Genomic DNA, 25,343 nt, shown 5'->3' on the forward strand with positions numbered 1-25,343 from the left:
ATCGGATTCCAGTTCAATCCATACATTACGGGGGGGGGGGGCGGTATGTTAAAGGTCATCGCGCCTAATATGCACGAAGGTCACGTCCCCTCCAGGAATTATGCGCAGAATGATCTGCGGTCTCGGCTGCCGCACCAATTGAGTAAAGCCATCTGTCAGGCACGGTTTAGGAACAGGTTTTAAGGCAATTTCATGAGTTAAAAATCCTTTTTCCGCCCCATAATGCTACTTGGGCCCTTTCAAGAAGGCCGATTGCCAAATATCTCCTAGAGGCGAAATAGTTTTATCCTAAAAATATGACAAAAAATCACAATAGCTAAAAAAAAAATAGATAATGCCTCATTTTATTTTACAAAGAGGGTGGTAGAACAGACTCCCGGCAGAAGTGGTAGAGGGTAATACAGTGAGGGTATTAAGCATGCATGGGATAGGGATATGGCTCCTGAATCTAAGACGAGACCAACAACTGATGAGTCCAGCCCATCTCTGAAAGGAATGTGATACTTAGAGTGTAAGCTTTGCAGGACAGGGGCCTCCATTCCTCATGTATTTATCCCTGGAATACCCTCTTCACAAGGTCTAAGTAAACTTCTGTAAATGGCTGTCGTTTTGTTAGCATTCATGCAATTTCAACTACAGTGGGTGCCCTACGGAGCATGTACAGGAAGTGTACTTAAGTACACTTCCTGTACACTTCCTGCTTTCAGTAAATGAAGTCCGGGGAGGGGAGAAACGAGACAGAAACTAAACAATGCATTTACCATGAAAACAGGGCTGGAATGTTCCTTTAAAGCAAAGAGGATCTTGGGGTATACAGGATTCACCCACTGCCAATTTTTAGGATTTTAGGTCTTTTGGGTCATTCTTCCTCAACAGAAAAAATAACTAAAGATACGGCTTCTGTGTCCCTATCTCCTTTCCCGCAGTTCCACTTCTCCTCTCGCCTCTTCTTGTTCTTTTGTCTTCTTTCTTCATCCGCTTCTCCCCGGTATCAGCTCCGTTGACCAGGTCTCCGCACTATGTGGACAGCCGCTCCTCCTCGTTGCTCCAATCAGGGGGGGAGAGCGGAGGTTCTGCCGTTTTGAGGAAGCGCTCCAGGAGGCCTGGTCAATGGAGCTGATACCAGGGAGAAGCGAATGAAGAAAGAAGACAGAAGGACAAGAAGAGGAAAGAGAAGAAGAGGAAAGAGAAGAAGAGGAAAGAGAAGAAGAGGAAAGAGAAGAAGCGGAGCTGCGGAAAAGGAGACAGGGACACGGAAGCGGGAGGCAGAGAAGGGAGGGGGAGAGCGCATAAGAGTGACAGTGTGAGAGCGAAGAGTGAGAAAATACTAGAGCTGAAACAACGAATCGATAAAATCGATAATAATCGATAACGGAAATCATCGATAACGATTTCCGTTATCGATTAATCGAGTGATCAATTCGTTGTTGGAGCACTCGGCTCCTTTTACTTACCTCCGCGAGCGTTCCCCGCTTCTGCTACACGCTCTGCAGTCTCCGCCTTCTTTTAGCTACGTGACGGATGTGACGCGTTCCGGAGGTAAGTATTCTTCATGTCTATGTGCACGGATCGCACAGAGCCACTCGCACAGAGCGAATCGCTCTGTGCGAATGGAGCCACTCGCACAGAGCGGTTCGCTCTGTGCGAGTGGCTCCACTCGCACAGAGCGGTTCGCTCTGTGCGAGTGGCTCCATTCGCACAGAGCGGTTCGCTCTGTGCGAGTGGCTCCATTCGCACAGAGCGGTTCGCTCTGTGCGAGTGGCTCCATTCGCACAGAGCGGTTCGCTCTGTGCGAGTGGCTCCATTCGCACAGAGCGGTTCGTGAGTGTGGGTGCAGGGCAGAGTGGGGGGGGGTGCAGGGCAGAGTGGGGGTGGGGGTGCAGGGCAGAGTGGGGGTGGGGGGTGCAGGGCAGGAGACTGGGTGCAGGGCAGAGTGGGGGTGGGGATGCAGGGTGTGAGTGTGGGTGCAGAGCAGAGTGGGAGACTGGGTGCAGGGCAGAGTGGGGGTGGGGATGCAGGGCAGGGTGTGAGTGTGGGTGCAGGGCAGAGTGGGTGCAGGGCAGAGTGTGAGTGTGGGGGCAGGGCAGAATGTGGGGGCAGGGCTGGGTGCAGGGCAGAGTTAGAGACTGGGTGCAGGGGCACAGTGCAAAGTGCTGGGTGCAAAGTGCCAGTGCTGGGTGCAAAGTGCCAGGGCTGGGTGCAAAGTGCTGGGTGCAAAGTGCCAGGGCTGGGTGCAAAGTGCAAAGTGCTGGTGCAAAGTGCTGAATGCTGGGTGCAAAGTGCTGGATGCAAAGTGCCAGGGCTGGGGCAAAGTGCTGGGTGCAAAGTGCTGGGTGCAAAGTGCCAGGGCTGGGTGCAAAGTGCTGGGTGCAAAGTGCTGGGTGCAAAGTGCAAAGTGCTGGGGCAAAGTTTCTTGAACAGTAATAGTCCACCTCTTTTCAGAATGTTTGGGGTTATTTTGTTTCATAAATATTGTGTTTGGGTTCTTGTACTTTGAAAATATTGTTTTTTATTACATCATAACAAAATAAGAATGTTAATGTAAATTTTAAGTTGTTTTTTAACATCCAGTTCATTAAATTCTTTTAAATAAACGAAAAATTTGCATATTGTTTTTTTTTATCCGATTAATCGATTAATCGAAAAAATAATCGGCCGATTAATCGATTATTAAAATAATCGTTAGTTGCAGCCCTAGAAAATACTGTTTTATGTATTTTTCTTTAAAACTGTAATGTTCTTTAAAATGGGACCATACCACGAGGGTGCGTCCTGTAACCAGAAGGCAGGCAAGTCCCCCGTGTAGAGGATATGTCGCCGCGTTGGCGCTCTCTGCCGCCAGCCGCCCATCGCCGTGGCGAGAATTGGATTAGAAAACGTGCAATTATTCTGCCGTTTTCCTTTTATTTCCACCGACTGGACCCCAAATACGGCTTTTATTCACTTTAGCGAAGCTTATTGGGGTTTTGGCCCCTCTGGCTCTCGTGGCACGATTCTAGGAAACGCTAATTCACGCACTTTCATCAAAGTTTAGTTACGGAGTGGAATCATAAATCTGTTCATTTTAAGGCTGCTGAGATAAAAATATAAAAAAATTTTTAAAAAAATTAAAAAAAATGAGGTTTGCTGAAATTGCCTGTAGATTTTTTATTTATTTATTTATTTAAGGACAAAAAGGGTATTTTTTTTTAAGAACATAAGAAGAAAAAAGTCTTCACAGATAAAGTATAATATTAAAGATTGTTGGAAAATGTGTCCGACTAAAGAGCTTTACGTGCATTTATATAACATAAAAAAATGTAAAATTATGTGTAAAAAACACAATTCCATGAATTTCATTTTTTGCAAACTTTAAAATATTTTTTAATTAAAAAAAAATATCTATATATTATTTGATTTAATTATTTGCTGATAAAATACATAGTTATTCCCCCCCCCTAAAAAATAATGTCTTAAATGAAATATTTCTTAAAATATACATGTGCTATGAACCTTATGCATAATTCTTCCTGGCATGCGTAATTGCCACGTGTCACATAAGCAGGCGCTGATAGGCTGTTGCCATAACAGCGGAAAAAAAACCAAAACTTTTTAAAATGCTTATTTGTTTTTTATTTGTGATGAAACCATGGGAGGACAGAATAAAGTGAAAGACCTGCTAAGATTTCACCTTAAGTGGGGGGAGGGGCACTTTAAAGCTATATTTAAAGGGCCGGCAAAAGATATTACATTTCCAAGTTCCATAACATTTTAATTAACTCTCCCGCATCAAACAAACGAGGAGAGGACTGATGTGTCGGCGCATCGCTGCACCTCTGCAGCAGGATAAGCCCCTCGTTTATCTCTGCCGAGACGTGGCTCGTCCGAACAACAAAGCCCGCGTTTTTTGGCGAACGGCCGTGATAATGAAATTGCCCTTCGATGAATGAGCCGCTATCGATCCGGGGAGCCTGCGAAGGGCATTAATGAGACTGCGGTGCTGCAGAGCATCCCTTTAACGCGACCGACTGCGAGGCGCTGATCCGCTTAACCTTTCCGGACGGGAAAAAGGGACGACTTTACAAGCTTTTTTTTTGTACATTTATTCATTGGGTATTGTTCCTTTAAATAGCTCCGCAGCAACGGGGAAACATGTTCTAAATCATGGTATCCACAATTCTATTAATTAACACTTCAAATGCCAGTCCGGTGAAGTGTATTTTACAAACGGGGGTTACACTAACTCACCTGAAAAAGAAATCAAGTAAGAAAAAAAATATATATATAGATTTAGATTTTTTTTTTAAATTTATATATATATATATTTTTTTTTTCTTACTCGATTTCTTTTTCAGGTTAGTCCAAAATAAAATATCAATCTTTTTTAACCCTTGGATCTCCAAACTATTAGCGATGCCTACCTTGCACCCCTGGGTTTCGAACGGCCAATGCCCATCCTATCCGTGTAACAGGGGTTCTTGTGATATTAGGATGGAGTTTGTCCAGATTCTGTACTAGAATTCCCGTAATAAAACGTACATTTTCTAATTTTTTTTTCTAATATTTGGGTTAAATTCACACCGATTTCTGATGAGTAAACCGACCCCGTTGTTGCGCAGCACGTAGAAGCCCGTGAGCATCGTCCTACCTTCTGGTATTCTTCTTTGGATCTTAAGGCCACGTCGGTCTGTTCCTCGGCGTAGGTGTAGATGGCAGAGCGATACATCGTGCCGACATCATTTCCCTGCCGCATTCCTGAAAGAATAAACGCTTATTTCACACCGGCTGCTGAATATATATACATTATTCGTGTATATATATATACCCCATCCCGCCATTGTGTGGCCAATGACAGCGGGACCCCTTTCTCGATCCATAATGCCAACTTTGGGTGCAAAGTTAGTGGAGGGACCCCAGCGCCAGCGCCAAGATAAATCCACGCAGTAGGGGGCGCTAAAACCCAAGGGCCGGCCTTATCTCCTTCCTAAAAACAACCCATCAGCACCCGCGATCAATGGGGAATAGACAGGACGGGAGTGAAAGCAGGGACTCAGGAGCCGTATGTCTATCCCATGCATGTTTAAATCCCCTCACTGTATTACCCTCTACCACTTCTGCTGGGAGGCTGTTCCACTTACCTTCCACCCTCTCAGTAAATTAAAACGTCCTTACATTACATATAAAAATACTTAAGCTGTGTAAATAGTGTTTGCAGGTTAATAGGAATCATAAGAAGGGTTTTTTTTAGTCTGTAAAAACGTAGGATTTGGGGGGAAAAGGGATAGTTTTTTTCCTTTTCATTTATAAAACCGTCTTAATCTTCTCTTTACTAGATTATCGGGCGCAAATTACAGTGAGGATAAATCGTATTTTACACGCTATGGACACGTTATTTGTATCCATGAAAAAAAAAAGGATGTGTATTTGGTCAAATATATAAAATATATAATTTATAACAAAAATTAAAATAAACAGGAAATTCTACGAGCGAAAATACGGAACGCAGAGGATTTGTTTCAGACAGGTGTATCAGACGGGTCGGAGCAAAGGACAAACGGGTTAGGTGTCGGTTATGAGAACCTTTCTTGAAAAATGATGTCATCGTCATACTTTTGAAATGCGGTATTTTATAAAACAGCAGTTAAGTCTTTTGACCTTTTTTTTTTTTTTTTTTTTTTTTTTTTTTTACAAATTCTAAAGCCTGCTCCTAATCACTGGTAAAGTATGATTAATGATGTCACGGCCGACTGATCCCGTCTCCAAATCTGACAAATTTAACCAGTTCAGATCCTTGGGGAGGAATAATTTGAAAGCAGAACAATTTCCTGAGTGTTACATTTATCTCTTAAAGGTTTCGGAATACCCTTGGCTAGATAAGGTGAAGTACAGACAATACGGCATAAGGAATATACCATTCCTTAATATACCTTTACAGAACACACACACTATCCTCAGCCGAGGTTCTCAGAGTTGACTACGTGAGGTTGGGTCAGAGAATTTATATGAAAGTCAGCAAAAAGTATCTTGGGGGGGTGGGATCTTATTGCCTGAAACTTCACATTTAGAAGATGCTCCAAGAACATTTGGAATATCAGATATCGTGGTCCTTGCAGTCTGAATTTCACAGAATTTTCCTCAAAAAAAAATACAGAGCTGGGGGGTTATATTACTGTATACAGTGCTGGGGGGTTATATTACTGTATACAGCGCTGGGGGTTATATTACTGTATACAGTGCTGGGGGTTATATTACTGTATACAGTGCTGGGGGTTATATTACTGTATACAGCGCTGGGGGTTATATTACTGTATACAGCGCTGGGGGGTTATATTACTGTATACAGTGCTGGGGGTTATATTACAGTATACAGTGCTGGGGGTTATATTACTGTATACAGCGCTGGGGGGGGTTATATTACTGTATACAGCGCTGGGGGGTTATATTACTGTATACAGCGCTGGGGGGTTATATTACTGTATACAGCGCTGGGGGGTTATATTACTGTATACAGCGCTGGGGGGTTATATTACTGTATACAGCGCTGGGGGTTATATTACTGTATACAGCGCTGGGGGGTTATATTACTGTATACAGCGCTGGGGGGTTATATTACTGTATACAGCGCTGGGGGTTATATTACTGTATACAGCGCTGGGGGTTATATTACTGTATACAGCGCTGGGGAGTTATATTACTGTATACAGCGTGGGGGGGTTATATTACTGTATACAGCGCTGGGGGTTATATTACTGTATACAGCGCTGGGGGTTATATTACTGTATAGAGCGCTGGGGGTTATATTACTGTATACAGCGCTGGGGGTTATATTATTGTATACAGCGCTGGGGGTTATATTACTGTATACAGCGCTGGGGGTTATATTATTGTATACAGCGCTGGGGGTTATATTACTGTATACAGCGCTGGGGGTTATATTACTGTATAGAGCGCTGGGGGTTATATTACTGTATACAGCGCTGGGGGGTTATATTACTGTATACAGCGCTGGGGGGTTATATTACTGTATACAGCGCTGGGGGGTTATATTACTGTATACAGCGCTGGGGGGTTATATTACTGTATACAGCGCTGGGGGTTATATTACTGTATACAGCGCTGGGGGTTATATTACTGTATACAGCGCTGGGGGGTTATATTACTGTATACAGCGCTGGGGGTTATATTACTGTATACAGCGCTGGGGGTTATATTACTGTATACAGCGCTGGGGGTTATATTACTGTATACAGCGCTGGGGAGTTATATTACTGTATACAGCGCGGGGGGGTTATATTACTGTATACAGCGCTGGGGGTTATATTACTGTATACAGCGCTGGGGGTTATATTACTGTATAGAGCGCTGGGGGTTATATTACTGTATACAGCGCTGGGGGTTATATTATTGTATACAGCGCTGGGGGTTATATTACTGTATACAGCGCTGGGGGTTATATTATTGTATACAGCGCTGGGGGTTATATTACTGTATACAGCGCTGGGGGTTATATTACTGTATACAGCGCTGGGGGTTATATTACTGTATATAGTGCTGGGGGGTTATATTACTGTATACAGTGCTGGGGGTTATATTACTGTATACAGCGCTGGGGGTTATATTACTGTATACAGCGCTGGGGGTTATATTACTGTATACAGCGCTGGGGGGTTATATTACTGTATACAGAGCTGGGGGGGTTATATTACTGTATACAGAGCTGGGGGGTTATATTACTGTATACAGCGCTGGGGGGTTATATTACTGTGTACAGCGCTGGGGGGTTATATTACTGTATACAGCGCTGGGGGGGTTATATTACTGTATACAGCGCTGGGGGGGTTATATTACTGTATACAGCGCTGGGGGGTTATATTACTGTATACAGCGCTGGGGGGTTATATTACTGTATACAGCGCTGGGGGGTTATATTACTGTATACGGCGCTGGGGGGTTATATTACTGTATACAGCGCTGGGGGGTTATATTACTGTATACAGCGCTGGGGGGTTATATTACTGTGTACAGCGCTGGGGGTTATATTACTGTATACAGCGCGGGGGAGTTATATTACTGTATACAGCGCGGGGGGGTTATATTACTGTATACAGCGCTGGGGGTTATATTATTGTATACAGCGCTGGGGGTTATATTACTGTATACAGCGCTGGGGGGTTATATTACTGTATACAGTGCTGGGGGTTATATTACTGTATACAGTGCTGGGGGTTATATTACTGTATACAGCGCTGGGGGGTTATATTACTGTATACAGCGCTGGGGGGTTATATTACTGTATACAGCGCTGGGGGGTTATATTACTGTATACAGCGCTGGGGGGTTATATTACTGTATACAGCGCTGGGGGTTATATTACTGTATACAGCGCTGGGGGGTTATATTACTGTATACAGCGCTGGGGGGTTATATTACTGTATACAGCGCTGGGGGTTATATTACTGTATACAGCGCTGGGGGTTATATTACTGTATACAGCGCTGGGGAGTTATATTACTGTATACAGCGTGGGGGGGTTATATTACTGTATACAGCGCTGGGGGTTATATTACTGTATACAGCGCTGGGGGTTATATTACTGTATAGAGCGCTGGGGGTTATATTACTGTATACAGCGCTGGGGGTTATATTATTGTATACAGCGCTGGGGGTTATATTACTGTATACAGCGCTGGGGGTTATATTATTGTATACAGCGCTGGGGGTTATATTATTGTATACAGCGCTGGGGGTTATATTACTGTATACAGCGCTGGGGGTTATATTACTGTATAGAGCGCTGGGGGTTATATTACTGTATACAGCGCTGGGGGGGTTATATTACTGTATACAGCGCTGGGGGGTTATATTACTGTATACAGCGCTGGGGGGTTATATTACTGTATACAGCGCTGGGGGGTTATATTACTGTATACAGCGCTGGGGGGTTATATTACTGTATACAGCGCTGGGGGTTATATTACTGTATACAGCGCTGGGGGGTTATATTACTGTATACAGCGCTGGGGGTTATATTACTGTATACAGCGCTGGGGGTTATATTACTGTATACAGCGCTGGGGGTTATATTACTGTATACAGCGCTGGGGAGTTATATTACTGTATACAGCGCGGGGGGGTTATATTACTGTATACAGCGCTGGGGGTTATATTACTGTATACAGCGCTGGGGGTTATATTACTGTATAGAGCGCTGGGGGTTATATTACTGTATACAGCGCTGGGGGTTATATTATTGTATACAGCGCTGGGGGTTATATTACTGTATACAGCGCTGGGGGTTATATTATTGTATACAGCGCTGGGGGTTATATTACTGTATACAGCGCTGGGGGTTATATTACTGTATAGAGCGCTGGGGGTTATATTACTGTATACAGTGCTGGGGGTTATATTACTGTATACAGTGCTGGGGGTTATATTACTGTATACAGCGCTGGGGGTTATATTACTGTATACAGCGCTGGGGGTTATATTACTGTATACAGCGCTGGGGGTTATATTACTGTATACAGCGCTGGGGGGTTATATTACTGTATACAGAGCTGGGGGGTTATATTACTGTATACAGAGCTGGGGGGTTATATTACTGTATACAGCGCTGGGGGGTTATATTACTGTGTACAGTGCTGGGGGGGTTATATTACTGTATACAGCGCTGGGGGGGTTATATTACTGTATACAGCGCTGGGGGGGTTATATTACTGTATACAGCGCTGGGGGGTTATATTACTGTATACAGCGCTGGGGGGTTATATTACTGTATACAGCGCTGGGGGGTTATATTACTGTATACGGCGCTGGGGGGTTATATTACTGTATACAGCGCTGGGGGGTTATATTACTGTATACAGCGCTGGGGGGTTATATTACTGTGTACAGCGCTGGGGGTTATATTACTGTATACAGCGCGGGGGAGTTATATTACTGTATACAGCGCGGGGGGGTTATATTACTGTATACAGCGCTGGGGGTTATATTATTGTATACAGCGCTGGGGGTTATATTACTGTATACAGCGCTGGGGGTTATATTACTGTATAGAGCGCTGGGGGTTATATTACTGTATATAGTGCTGGGGGGTTATATTACTGTATACAGTGCTGGGGGTTATATTACTGTATACAGCGCTGGGGGTTATATTACTGTATAGAGCGCTGGGGGTTATATTACTGTATACAGCGCTGGGGGGTTATATTACTGTATACAGCGCTGGGGGTTATATTACTGTATACAGCGCTGGGGGTTATATTACTGTATACAGCGCTGGGGGTTATATTACTGTATACAGCGCTGGGGGTTATATTACTGTATACAGCGCTGGGGGTTATATTACTGTATACAGAGCTGGGGGGGTTATATTACTGTATACAGCGCTGGGAGTTATATTACTGTATACAGCGCTGGGGGGTTATATTACTGTATACGGCGCTGGGGGGTTATATTACTGTATACAGCGCTGGGGGGTTATATTACTGTGTACAGTGCTGGGGGGGTTATATTACTGTATACAGCGCTGGGGGGTTATATTACTGTATACAGCGCTGGGGGGTTATATTACTGTATACAGCGCTGGGGGTTATATTACTGTATACGGCGCTGGGGGGTTATATTACTGTATACAGCGCTGGGGGGGTTATATTACTGTATACGGCGCTGGGGGTTATATTACTGTATATGGCGCTGGGGGGTTATATTACTGTATACAGCGCTGGGGGTTATATTACTGTATACAGCGCTGGGGGGTTATATTACTGTATACAGCGCTGGGGGTTATATTACTGTATACAGCGCTGGGGGGTTATATTACTGTATACAGCGCTGGGGGTTATATTACTGTATACAGCGCTGGGGGGTTATATTACTGTATACAGCGCTGGGGGTTATATTACTGTATACAGCGCTGGGGGGTTATATTACTGTATACAGTGCTGGGGGTTATATTACTGTATACAGCGCTGGGGGGTGGGGTTTATATTACTGTATACAGTGCTGGGGGTTATATTACTGTATACAGCGCTGGGGGGTTATATTACTGTATACAGTGCTGGGTGGTTATATTACTGTATACAGCGCTGGGGGGTAATATTACTGTATACAGCGCTGGGGGGTTATATTACTGTATACAGCGCTGGGGGTTATATTACTGTATACAGCGCTGGGGGTTATATTACTGTATACAGCGCTGGGGGTGGGGTTTATATTACTGTATACAGTGCTGGGGGTTATATTACTGTATACAGCGCTGGGGGGTTATATTACTGTATACAGTGCTGGGTGGTTATATTACTGTATACAGCGCTGGGGGTAATATTACTGTATACAGCACTGGGGGTTATATTACTGTATACAGCGCTGGGGGGTTATATTACTGTATACAGCGCTGGGGGTTATATTACTGTATACAGCGCTGGGGGGTTATATTACTGTATACAGCGCTGGGGGGTTATATTACTGTATACAGCGCTTGGTGTTATATTACTGTATACAGCGCTGGGGGGTTATATTACTGTATACAGCGCTGGGGGTTATATTACTGTATACAGCGCTGGGGGTTATATTACTGTATACAGTGCTGGGGGGTTATATTACTGTATACAGCACTGGGGGGGTTATTACTGTATATAGAGGGAGGAAGAGTTAATACATTTCGTCATTACAGCACATTGCGAATGTCACCAGGTATAAAATAAATTTACTGTCGCCCGCTATGCTTATTCTTGGTGCGATCGGTGAGTAAAGCAATACATAAAGTTCTAATACCATGGAAACTGGGAAACTCAACGAAAAAAAAGAGGGGTTTGGAAATTGGCGTCTTTCACCTCTGGTTGATTCCATTTAAATTCTCCCCAGGTAGTGAGAGCAGATCTGGCCCCTTTAGAGAAGGGCATTTAAATGGGGGGGGGGTTGGAAACGTTACTGAAACAGCTTGCTAGGTGACCTTTTTTTCAAGGCAGGTATTACGGCCCCGGAGAGCAGAGCCGTGGATCGGTTCTTCTGGTGGGAACAGAAGGGGGTTCTATACAGTAAGGACGGGGAACTTCTGTTTCTATTCGAATAAATTGGTGTCAGTTATTTTAAGAGAGCCATTTAATCGCAGTTTGTGAAGACTGGTTTTGGGGGCAGCAGGGCTGAAAGGGTTCGGACCCAGGCTGAGTTACTGTAAGTTTACGTTTGGACCAGGGGAGCAGTGATGGAGGAGCAGTGACGGGGGAGCAGTGACAGGGGAGCAGTGACAGGGGAGCAGTGACGGAAGGAGCAGTGATGGGGAAGCAGTGACGGGGAGCAGTGACGGGGGAGCAGTGACGGGGAACCAGTGACGGAAGGAGCAGTGATGGGAAGAGCAGTGACGGGGGGAGCAGTGACGGAGGGGAAGTGACGGAGGGGCAGTGACGGGAGGAGCAGTGACGGAAGGAGCAGTGACGGGGAGCAGTGACGGGGGAGCAGTGACGGAGGGGAAGTGACGGAGGGGCAGTGACGGGAGGAGCAGTGATGGGAGGAGCAGTGATAGAGGAGCAGTGATGGAGGAGCTGAGGTGGACCGGCAACTTTCAGGGTGCAAATGCCAGCTTATTATACTAAACACTCTGGTTGCTAACCATGAAATTGCAAGTAAGACAGAGAAAAAAAAGCTTTTAATGGGACGGCATCACCAACTCAGAGTAGCCTCATGGGGCCATGGTCCTCCTGCCATCGCTTGCCCTGCCCCTGGTAGCCCCAATTTAAATCATGTGGGTCAATGGCATGTTTTTGTCAAGTGGGGGCTGAATCCTTTGCCAGCGATTGGTGGATTGGGCAGCGGGCTGCTTGAGGGTCATTTGCGATCTATACATATAGAACGTTACAATAATCCAAGATCTGAGATACATATAGAACGTTACAATAACCCAAGATCTGAGATACATATAGAACGTTACAATAACCCAAGAGCTGAGATACATATAGAATGTTACAATAACCCAAGAGCAGAGATACATATAGAATGTTACAATAACCCAAGATCTGAGATACATATAGAATGTTACAATAACCCAAGATCTGAGATACATATAGAATGTTACAATAACCCAAGAGCTGAGATACATATAGAATGTTACACAGTCCGGGCGATCGTAGCGCGTTTCACGAGGTGGTAATAGCGGCTCGATGTAATGACTGCAGCCCCGCATCCAATTCCCCGGCAAACAGAACTACAGAGAGGGAGATGAAGCCTCCTGAGTGCAGCTATCTGTACCTGAGGAACGATTGACTGCTCAAAGCAAACCTAAAAACAACCAGTTTTAACCCAAATCTTATTGTTTCACTATTCAAAAAATCAACACTTTCTTTTCTTTTAAAACAAACAAACAATCAATCAATTTAAATTAATTTATGGCTATTTAGCTATTTCTGTATGAAAGATTTTCTTATTTCTGGGAGAATCGTGGCTTTAGATCCAGCATCCTACGGCCGGCCACCTTCCTTAACGTATTTCTCCTGGAAAGGAGGCACAACGGCCACAAACATGACCGACGCGCTCGGGCTCATCAAACTCAGACTTTTACCGAGTCCTGAAGAAGGATCAGTGCAAGGAGCCAGTGATGGTTTAAATGACTCAATGGCATAAACGAGGGAAGCTGCCCCATTTGGGACGGAATCATTTCCAGCTCACTGGAATCCCAAAATAAATACCAAATACCCATTTCTGCGCATGTATTGTTGTATTGGGACTTGCTGATGAAGAGTAATTATGTAGTAAACAAAAATGTCTATTAGGTCCACCTATACACAATAGCCTTATTTGCACTCACATGCCAATTTTGCTCAGCATGGGGTAAAAATTTTACCACTTCATGGGTGGTCACTGAGACCCACGGACCAACAACTTTTACATTATTATGTCCACCTCTAGGTACCCGTCCTGCCAAAAAGCAATCGCGTTTATGGATAGTCTCCATGGAACACGAAGCCATCGCCTCCACAGGTAGTGCATTCTAGAGCTTTGCAACTCTTACTGTTAGGAACATCTCTCTTCATGACCTCAAAACGTAACAAGTGGCCTCGAACTTTCCGCTCTGTCTGCGGGGAGATCTTCTGCAAGGACCTCATACGGACATCCAAATCGATAGAAGCTGTTTGGAGTCATCAACGGCCGGCCCCGTGTAGCTCGTAATCGGCTGCACAGTTTTACTCCCAAGTGCATAACTTTACTTTCATTAACACTAAATCCTATATGTTAGTTCTGGCAATGAAAATCAAATGATTCTGCAACAAACACACATCATGAGCTAAATTTATGACATCATTTGGGGACGTCTGTGAAAAAAGAAATGTTACCATCGACACGTTCTAGGTCACTTAACTGCACCAACATCGGAACCCTATCCCAGAATGCATTAAGTAGAACAATGCATTGGGGTTATAGAGGTTCCACGTTAGATGTATATTCTATAGAATGACGTTGGCAGGTGCCATTATGTACGATTAGATGTACGTATGATATATGACGTTAGGGGTCTATACAGTAATAATGGCGAACGCCGGCCTTTTTATTTGAATATAATTGGCTGTCTAGACAATGGCAATAAAGCTTGTCACGCCACACAACAATGATGGATGTCTGTACAATCTCGCTGACCCCCACCTGATTCCATCTCGGAGATTAAGGAGGCTCTCCGGAGAGATTCTCGCACCCCCTTCCCCCTTCTGCTATATTTACAGCGAATGCTGCAGCGCTATTACAATAGGGGACGGTGAAAAGGAGAAGAGGGCCCTGATCTTCTGAGCTTACAATCTATTAGGAGATAGAGGGGGGGATGGGACAGAAGGAGAGGGGCTGCTTGGGTGAGGATGATTTGATTGGAGCGAGAGGGATGTGGAGAGGTCAGGTGTGTCGAGATCTCCAAGGTGGGGAAGACGGTTGGCTTCTTCAGGATGCAGGTTGGGTGTGTTAACGGGATAGATTGTAAGCTCCTCGGAATAGGCGGGTTGGGTTAGTGAGCGCGGAAAGTTAGAATAAATCAGATAGAATCTTCAGACTCGCACTCATTGCTTTTAATGCTTTCCCCCCCCCCAAAAAAAAACACATGTATGTTTTAACAGCCTGTATACAGTTCATGAACAGCTGCCCTGGCTGAGGATGATGAGACTTGCAGCGGCGAATACATTTCAGGAGAAGAAGTTACCCAATGTTTGGTGAAACAGGAGCCTTACCACGAGACAGCTCTCCTCTCACTCAGAGTGTCGGAGAGCGTGGATGCGGAGCGTTAAAAAGACACAGACCCCCGTAACTCATTGCGCTGCCGTTACCGGACGGGCTGCCGTTACCGGCCGGCCGTTCAGATGGCGACATGCCTCCGTTCTGGTTTTTTTTTTAGGCTTTAATTGTATGTTGGGATGCGGCAGCTCTTCACGCGCATGCAGCTGTTCCGTCGCTGGTGGAAGACACATCTGCTCGTTAGCGATACAATGAGATTCCGACTGTCTAATTATATGCAGATGATGGATTCTTTCAACACGGCCAGCCGCGGAAAGCGTCTTCTGCTAAAAATGCTCCTAAACTATAATTCTGAATGCAAAAAAAAAGTATACAACCGGAGAGACGGGGAGCTTTTCGGCAGCTAAATTATAATCAAAGGCAATATTGTAATGTCAGCTCCCATCATGCTTAGCCGGTATATGAATAGAAAGAGATTATATTAACACTGGGCTTTATTCACTAAAGCATGAGTTGTAGGAGTCACGTCAAACATTTCACCTAATATGTGGTAGGTTTAAACAAATCCGGCAAACGCTGGCCTATGGGTGGAGCTACCACTAAGCCACGCCCAATTTATCACTAACAGGCCATATTTTTTTTTCTTCCTGGAAACATAACGGGCTGGGACAATATATAATTAATACAATGAAATGAGCCACACTCAGCAAATTACCAGCACATCACACTTTAGTGAATAAAGCCCATAGATTTCCATCTGTTTTATACAGCCCTGGCTGCTGCCGTTACAGCAATAAGAGTTTCAGGGCTGTATTCACTAAGTGCTCAGCTGCCCTGAGGCCTACTGATGTGGTAATCACACCTCCCATGCGTCCTTTCTGCACCTCTCTCTTTCTCAGAGAATCCGGAATCTCGGAGTACTTCCAAAAAGGGGTGGAGCCACGACACGCACCACAGGGACAGCCTCTCTGCTTTCCTCCAATCGGGGGAGAGGGTGTGTGCCTATGCTCCACCCTTTTGCAGAAGTACCTGGATAATGGCGCCGACACCGGGGAGAAGCAGATGAAGATAGAAGACAGAAGAACAAAAAGAGGCAAGAGAAAAGGAGATGGGGACAGGGAAGCGGTCGTGGAGAAGGTAGGGAGACATTGGGAGACAGTGTGAGAGAGAGTGAGTGAGAGTGTGAGACAGAGTGAATGAGAGTATGAGAGAGAGTGAGTGAGAGTATGAGAGACAGCGAGTGAGGGTATGAGAGAGAGTGAGTGAGGGTATGAGAGACAGTGAGTGAGGGTATGAGAGACAGTGAGTGAGGGTATGAGAGACAGTGAGTGAGGGTATGAGAGAGAGCGTGCGTCTAACAAAAGCAAAATCTGTGTTTTTGATTCTTTTTCCAATAGGGTCGTCTTATATTCAGACCTTTTCCCTTTTTTGTTTGTTAAGATCCAAAGTTTGGGGGGGTCGTCTTATAATCGAGCGACTGCGGAACTCGCTTTAGAATCTTGGCGTCCAGACGCATTCTCTATGAGAGAGGAATCCCAGCTCCACCCCCGTTGCAATTGCATATGGAGTAACTTCAAGGTTCATCTTGATTGGTCAGATTGTAATGGCTCGTCAGCGAGATAACTAAACACCGGCTCACTCGCTTACCTTGGGTCGGGTTGTGATTCTCCCAAAAGACCTTCAGCAGTTTCTCGTAGCTGATGGTTTCTGGGTAGTAGACGACTCGGACCACTTCGGCGTGACCCGTTCTTCCTAAAAGAGACATCAACCGTTACTCCATGAAGCAGACTATCAACCCAAACATATCTCGTGAACATACCTGAGCGTAACATACCTGAGCAGACCTCCTGATAGGTAGGGTTAGGGGTCCAACCTCCAGCAAACCCCACCTGGGTGGAGTAGACCCCCTTCTGTCTCCAGAACTTCCTTTCTGCTCCCCAAAAGCAGCCCATGCCTGAAAAAAACAAATAAAGACTCAGAAAACAAAACCCTGGCCAAACGGTACATGCCATGAACACAGACATATGAGGGTCATACGTAATAACACGCAACGTACAAAGAACCAACGGCGGGGGTTATAAAAACCTATTCCGCTACAAATGGAATGTTCCTGCTTATTTGTAGCAAGAAAGAAAATATCGAAACATCTGCCCCTCGGGGGGGGCAAGCTCTCCAGCTTCGTAGCTGGTGCTGATTAATTAATTAAAGTCGGGAGATTAACAAGGGGGGGGAAATATTAGTTCTGCCCATGGGGTGGGCACACGAAGAATGAGGCAGACTGTGGACGGGGGTAACAGACAGCTTAATTAATACTCCCTACCCATACTTTGAGAACCGCCCAGTTTGTAAATACCCGCTAATTCCGGTCAGTGTCTTCTTTTTCCCGGCAGGTGAGCGTCGTTTGGCCACACCCACTCCCCAAATACCGTATTGGCTCGAATATAGGCCGCACTTTTTTCCCCCACTTTAAGACTTTAAAGTGGGGGTGCGGCCTATATTCGGGGTCTAGCGCCCGGGCAGGCAGCGGGGTTAGGATACAGATCCCCCGCAGCGGTGCAGGAGACCTGTATCCTACTGTCTGATACGCTCAGACAGCCTCCCCTGCCAGCACTTCCCACGGGGGGGAGTACCGGCACGGGAGGTTGTCTAAGCGCATCGTGCGGATGCGTTTTACCTCTGCACCCCCCCCCCGGACTTACCGGAGCAGACTCCCGGGTGTCTTACGGGGTCGGCGGGGGACATCTACGCAATGTATTGCGTAGATGTACCCCGCCGGCCCCGCAAGACACCCGGTAGTCTGCTCCGGTAAGTTGGGGAGGGGGGGCAGAGGAGGACAGTGGCAGCATATCTCGGGGAGGGAGGACAGTGGTAGCAGATCTCGGGGGGGGGGCAGTGGCAGCATATCTCAGGGGGGGGCAGAGTGGCAGCATGTTTTTTTGGTGCTTTTTTAAAGAAAAAAACTTTTAGGGTGCGGCCTATATACGGGGGCGGCCTATATCCGAGCCAATACGGTAATTAATGGCGTCCAGGGCTGGCTCCGCCTCTGTACTCTATCACTAGTCCTTTCCCTTCACTAAGCCACTCCTCTCCCCCAAATTAGTTGCCCCCTCCTGTGGACACCCTCGAGGGGCAGGTCCGCATTTCCCGCTGGAGAAGCTCGGCTGGACCGTCCATCGAGTCCCCCCCCCTTCTACCGATCCTTCCTGCTTTTGATCCAAAAGAAGGCAAAAAAAAAAAAAAACCCAATTAAGCTATTTTTTGGATTTTGCCAATTAGCTGGGGGAAAAAATGGCTTCCCGACTCCAAAACGGCGATCGGATTTCTCCTTGAATCAAAAAGCTCTAAAAATATTAATGTTTATCATTTACAGAATATACCAAGATTGCTGGCGTTTCCTGGCAGAGGCGTAGACGGATCGCAGCAAGCGATTCTGCTAAAAGTGAATGCCGTTTTTTAAACAGCGTAACTTACATAAGATAAAAAAAAAAACACACAATCGTTTCTACTGACGGCACAATTTTTAATTTAGTGTTACATTTTAAACCTTAGCGTATTATTGAGCGCCGGGTAATAATTAAACTAATTACGCATCGTTCCGGTGACCTTGGTGAATCGACTCAGACTGATTGCCTTTTTGTGGATAATTACAATACTCAGATCTATGAACGTTGCCGAGTTAATGGGGTATTTTTAATTTTTTTTTTATGGAAGACGGAATTCAAAAAGGAAACGAAGTGTTTTCCCACTGATTTCGGCAACCGAGTTAGAAGCTGTATAAAGCGGGGGAAACATTACATACTATGGGCCCCTAGGCATTCTTAACTTTTAAAAGCCTTCTTAACACTCCCTACATTCTCTTTCTTGGCAATTCTTGACATCTGCTCTTATCCCATATGTTGAAAAGAGAGAGGGAGAGAAACAGCGTGAGAAAGAAAGAGAGAGAAAGAAAGTGAGACAGAGAAAGAAAAAACAAAATGGGGGGAAAGAGAGAGAGGAAAAAAGAGGGAGAGAAAGAAAAGAAAGAAAAAATGGAGAGAGGGAGAAAAGAGAGAAAGAATGGAAAAAAAAAATTTAAATATAAATTGGCATCTGCAGGATTATTTCTGCCTATTAAGTTGCTGATTGTTGATTGGTTCTGCATCCCTTACAAGGGCCGCCTTAACCAATCAACAACAATCAGCAACTTAACAATAGGGGAAGATAACGGAATGGAGACAAACAATCATGAAGTTAGAATGGCCGCTCCCATGGTATACACATAAAGCGGGATTCTAACACACATATACGGCTTATTTAATCTCTAACCATATACTGGAGACACGGCTGGGCACGGGGCCTCTAACGGGATTTTCTCCCCAAGTTACAGCCAATAAGCGCCCAAGACCTCAAAAGTCCCTTTTTTTTTTTACAAAGAAATTTAATCAGACCAAACAACTCTATCCAAAGCGGGTGAAGATCGATCAGGACCTAAAGATATTTATGTAAATCAAGCATTTAGAAGAATAATGGGGTTTATTTACCCCGTTTAATTTATAAAGCCGTTTCCCGCTGTTTCTATACACATTATCGGGGCTTTTAGGGCTGTAGAACCCTGCGATCCCCTCATACCCAGCAAACATTCTGACCTCCTTGAGAAGAGGGGCATCAGGGAGGGAAAAAGGGGCATCAGAGGAGAAAAGAGGGGCATCAGGGATTTTGGGGTACAAGGAGTGACCGTCCCTCTCTTTTACTAGGGACACTTGGGAGGTATGAAATAAATCTGCCTTGCGGAGCTGGTTTCTAAAGCGACGATTGAGGGGCCGGCGGCGTTCGTTGCGTTATCTGCTATTCCTATCCTTAAAAAGGGACCAAAAACCTGTTTAAAAACCGCAGCGGCCTCATTTATCCGGAGACCCGGTCCGATCTCTCTCTCTCTCAGTTTCCCCTGCGTCTTCTCTCCGGATTAACTTTGTTTTCTCTTTTCAAACTGCGCTCGCCTCCACCTGTTGCCGCCGGCGTTATTTTGCCAAGACAATCAGGGATACGTTGTATCTGGCGCACGGTGACTTATCGTAGCCACGCCGGGGCAGCCTGGGAGGCCCGGAGGCCGCCGTGTTTCTCCCGCGTGATAAATGAAAACATTATCCCAGTGTGAGCGTTCTGCCGCTGTAATTACACCACCTTCATTACTCTAAATTAAATATGGTCTCTCACCAACTCAATTTGGCGCTTGTTTGACATTATTAGTCTGACGCTGCAGTCCACCCTCATTCCGCTTTTATTTATTCGCGCCGGTGGGGTGCGCTCGGTGGGCTTTTAATGTTATTTTCTTCAAATAAAAAAAAAAAAAGAAGAAAAACAAAGCAAACGGGGTCACTAATTTAGATTAACGATGAATTTGAACATTGCGTAAACTGCTAATTTTGTTACGCATTTGGCAATAAATTTTACCCTCAGTTCAAGGGAAGGAGAAAAAAAAAATACATTTGCACGTTAATTATGTAGTAAATGGTTTATTTTACTTAAAAAAAAAAAAAGAAACGTTTGAGAGTCCCTACTAAGACTCTGGACCCGTATTATGTTTTCCAACATAGGAAACGTAAAAAAAAAAAAAAATTTAATTCAGGAGATTTGAGACTCAATGTGGCAGAACGAATGGATTTCCAGTCCTGAGGTTCTCTCCCCTCCCCCACTCCTTACAAAGGATGCCTGAACCAATCAGCCTCAGCGTGCTGAGAGTAGTATCGCGTGTAGAGCCTGTGTCTCCGTGGAGAGGATTGCGGCGGGATAGCTTTTACTTTCTACATGTGTTAGCAGGACGTAGACGTGACATTTCGACCTGTAGAAAGGATTTTATTGATACTAAAATTGTATAGAAAACTAAAATAAACGTAGGACTGCTATCTGTTCTTATCCTATATGTTGAAAAAACAGAGCGAGAAAGAAAGAGAAAGAAAGAAAAGAAATAAAATGGAGAGAAACTGAAATGGAGAGAAAGAGAAAAAAAAGAGAGAAGGAGCGAGAGAAAGAAGAAAGAGAAAAGATGGAGGCAGGAAAGAAACAGAAGCAGAGAATGTTTGAATGTTGTCACAAATGAATGTCGGACTCATTTTTTTTTTAACTCACCAAATATGGCCATTTGCGTTCCGTCTGGAAACGGCTCCGCTGTCGAGTTCCCATTAACGTGGTGTTTCGCTGAAAAAAAACAAGATAAAGAAAAACAAACTTATAACTCTGCAGTCACGCGTATCCGGGATTAATACATCTAACACAACATTCTCTTTGGAATAAAATATTTCAGTTTCCTTGTTTTTGGCACAAAGGGCGCTCATCAGCATTTAAGAAATAGAATCTAACGGCAGATCGGCCCCATCCGGCCCCCGTCTAGTTGCCTATTTTCCCTGCTGTAAAGATTCAAACCTTAATCAGTCGTTGACCTCGTCTTAGATTCAGGATCCATGCGTCTATCCCAATGCATGTTTTTACCACTCCTGCTTGGAGGCTGTTCCGTTGATCTACCACCCTCTAAATAAAGAAAAACTTCCCTCCATTCCATAGAAACCCCTGACGCTCTAGTGTTCCCTGGACACGATGGAGTGTCATACGGTGACACGGCTGAGGGTCTCTTCCACAACAGGATACATGAAGTCTTTAACTCTTTACATAAGAGCATGGGCGTAGGAACCCCTAAAAATCTGGGGGGGATAGCATTTTTTCTGGTAGGGTATACCTGACCATTTCACCAACAGGGACTTTATGACATCACATTATAAATACATAGACATTAATATGAAGTTGGTCCCCCTTTGCCTCTATAACGGCTTTCACTCATCTGGGAACGATTTCCACAAGATTTTGGAGAGTTTCTGTGGGGAATTTTTGCAGCCATGCCTTTATGGGCCTTGTTTTGTACACTGGGGCAGTCATGATGGAATAGAAAAGGACCTTCCCCAAAACCGTTCCCACAAAGTTAGAAGCATAGTGCTGTCCAAAAAGGTATATCACCTACAGCTCATAAAACGTTCTACTGGATGAATGGGAGAAAATTCCCACAGAAACAGAAAAATCTTACAACCACAGATGGACCCCACTGGACACGGCCACAGAGACTACTATGATGTATTGAAGGATCCATCTAAGACTCCTAACACGTCATGCACACAGGAACATATCCATACACTTAAACACTTGAATAACATACACACGCACACAATAATACACCCCAAAACATTCCCACCCTAATATACCTAGACACATGCCCACCATAACACACCTGGAAACATACTATCATACCCATAAAAACAGATGTGCACAATAACATACCCACAAACATACGCTATCACACCCAGACACGCAAACACATCCTTCACTTACTCTGCCTACCCCTAGATTAACTCGTGGTGCTTTGTATTAGTGATGCCCTAGACCAAGTAGCACCCCGAAATATTCTCTTGTGTCCGAATGCTGTGACATACAGTGACACACATACTCATTTTAACCAGAAATAGGCCTGGATTTAACCCTAGGTGCCCCTGAGTTAAACATGTGTTACAGGGAATCATAATCTTCCCTTTAAGTACGACATGCCTGCTCATACACACATATACACTATCCATACACACATATACACTATCCATACACACATATACACTATCCATACACACATATACACTATCCATACACACATATACACTATCCATACACACATATACACTATCCATACACACATATACACTATCCATACACACATATACACTATCCATACACACATATACACTATCCATACACACATATACACTATCCATACACACATATACACTATCCATACACACATATGCACTGCCCTTACGCATGCCTGCCCACAAAAACACACACATACACTGCAATTGCCTGCACATACACACTTGCCAGTACTCACACATATGCACTACCCTTATACACGCCTGCCCAAACATACATAAACTGCTCACACACACACACGCCTCCCCATAAATATACACTGCCTTTGCACATACTTACACAGACGTATACACTATAAGACAAATACACTCCTTATATACACACACATATACACTGCCCATACAGACGTACACATATACACTGCCCATACACACGTACACATATACACTGCCCATACACACGTACACATATACACTGCCCATACACACGTACACATATACACTGCCCATACACACATACACTGCCCATACACACATACACATATACACTGCCCATACACACGTACACATATACACTGCCCATACACACACATACACATATACACTGCCCATACACACGTACACTGCCCATACACATATACACTGCCCACACACACGTACACATATACACTGCCCATACACATATACACTGCCCATACACATATACACTGCCCATACACACGTACACATATACACTGCCCATACACATATACACTGTCCACACACACGTACACATATACACTGCCCATACACATATACACTGTCCACACACACGTACACATATACACTGCCCATACACACGTACACATATACACTGCCCATACACATATACACTGCCCATACACACGTGCACATATACACTGCCCATACACATATACACTGTCCACACACATATACACTGCCCATACACACGTACACATATACACTGCCCATACACATATACACTGTCCAGTGTCCACACACACGTACACATATACACTGCCCATACACACACGTACACATATACACTGCCCATACACATATACACTGTCCACACACACGTACACATATACACTGCCCATACACACGTACACATATACACTGCCCATACACATATACACTGCCCATACACACGTGCACATATACACTGCCCATACACATATACACTGTCCACACACATATACACTGCCCATACACACGTACACATATACACTGCCCATACACATATACACTGTCCACACACACGTACACATATACACTGCCCATACACACGTACACACGTACACATATACACTGCCCATACACATATACACTGCCCATACACACGTACACATATACACTGCCCGTACACATATACACTGCCCATACACATATACACTGCCCATACACATATACACTGCCCATACACATATACACTGCCCATACACACGTACACATATACACTGCCCATACACATATACACTGTTTTGCACATCAGACCCCCCCTCGTTTTGCACATCAGACCCCCCCTCGTTTTGCACATCAGACCCCCCCCTCGTTTTGCACATCAGACCCCCCCCCCGTTTTGCACATCAGACCCCCCCTCGTTTTGCACATCAGACCCCCCCTCGTTTTGCACATCAGACCCCCCCCTCGTTTTGCACATCAGACCCCCCCTCGTTTTGCACATCAGACCCCCCCCTCGTTTTGCACATCAGACCCCCCCTCGTTTTGCACATCAGACCCCCCCTCGTTTTGCACATCAGACCCCCCCCCTCGTTTTGCACATCAGACCCCCCCCCTCGTTTTGCACATCAGACCCCCCCCCTCGTTTTGCACATCAGACCCCCCCCTCGTTTTGCACATCAGACCCCCCCCCCTCGTTTTGCACATCAGACCCCCCCCCCCTCGTTTTGCACATCAGACCCCCCCCCCCTCGTTTTGCACATCAGACCCCCCCCCCCTCGTTTTGCACATCAGACCCCCCCCCCTCGTTTTGCACATCAGACCCCCCCCCCCTCGTTTTGCACATCAGACCCCCCCCCTCGTTTTGCACATCTCTTACCTTTCTCTTCTTCTCTTCTGCTTTCTGCTTGCTCTTCCTCCTCCCCTTCTGGTGGTTTGCCGCTCTAGTGCAGTGCAGCTGCGCAGAGCTGTTTCTGCTGAGCGCCGGGGCTGGGATATAAACGTCATATCCCATCGCCCGGCACTCAGTGACAGACAGCACACCGGTAAGTGTTGGACTGGTTAGGGAAATCCCCAACCAGTCCTGCACGCTGCAGCTGCTGATCGGGCAGCTGTGCACCGAGGGCACTGGGGGGGATTGCTCTATTATCGGTCCCCCCGCATGATTTCCTGGGGGGGATCTGTCCCCCCCGTCCCCCCCGGTTCCTACGCCCGTGCATAAGAGCATATTTTATTTTTTTATTACAAATATCTTACAGCTGCTTTGAGTTGTGTTACAGGATTCTGATATAATCGATGGATCAATATGTATTT

General features: G+C 45.2%; 1 protein-coding gene across 2 annotated transcripts in view; it reads right to left on the bottom strand.

The window, feature by feature from the left end:
- The window catches only part of MSRA (methionine sulfoxide reductase A), an 89,076-nt gene that overhangs the window by 20,832 nt on the left and 42,901 nt on the right, over positions 1 to 25,343 (bottom strand). For both annotated transcript variants that reach the window (XM_053458783.1, XM_053458784.1), the window contains exons 3-6: positions 21,295 to 21,363; positions 17,024 to 17,143; positions 16,837 to 16,941; positions 4,628 to 4,734 (exon numbers count right to left, since the gene is read on the bottom strand). In XM_053458783.1, the coding sequence (XP_053314758.1) occupies positions 4,628 to 4,734; positions 16,837 to 16,941; positions 17,024 to 17,143; positions 21,295 to 21,363 (401 nt within the window). The remainder of the gene's footprint in view (positions 1 to 4,627; positions 4,735 to 16,836; positions 16,942 to 17,023; positions 17,144 to 21,294; positions 21,364 to 25,343) is intronic.

The sequence above is a fragment of the Spea bombifrons genome, chromosome 3 (assembly GCF_027358695.1).
Source record: "Spea bombifrons isolate aSpeBom1 chromosome 3, aSpeBom1.2.pri, whole genome shotgun sequence".
In the NCBI taxonomy this organism is placed as follows: Eukaryota; Metazoa; Chordata; class Amphibia; order Anura; family Pelobatidae; genus Spea; species Spea bombifrons.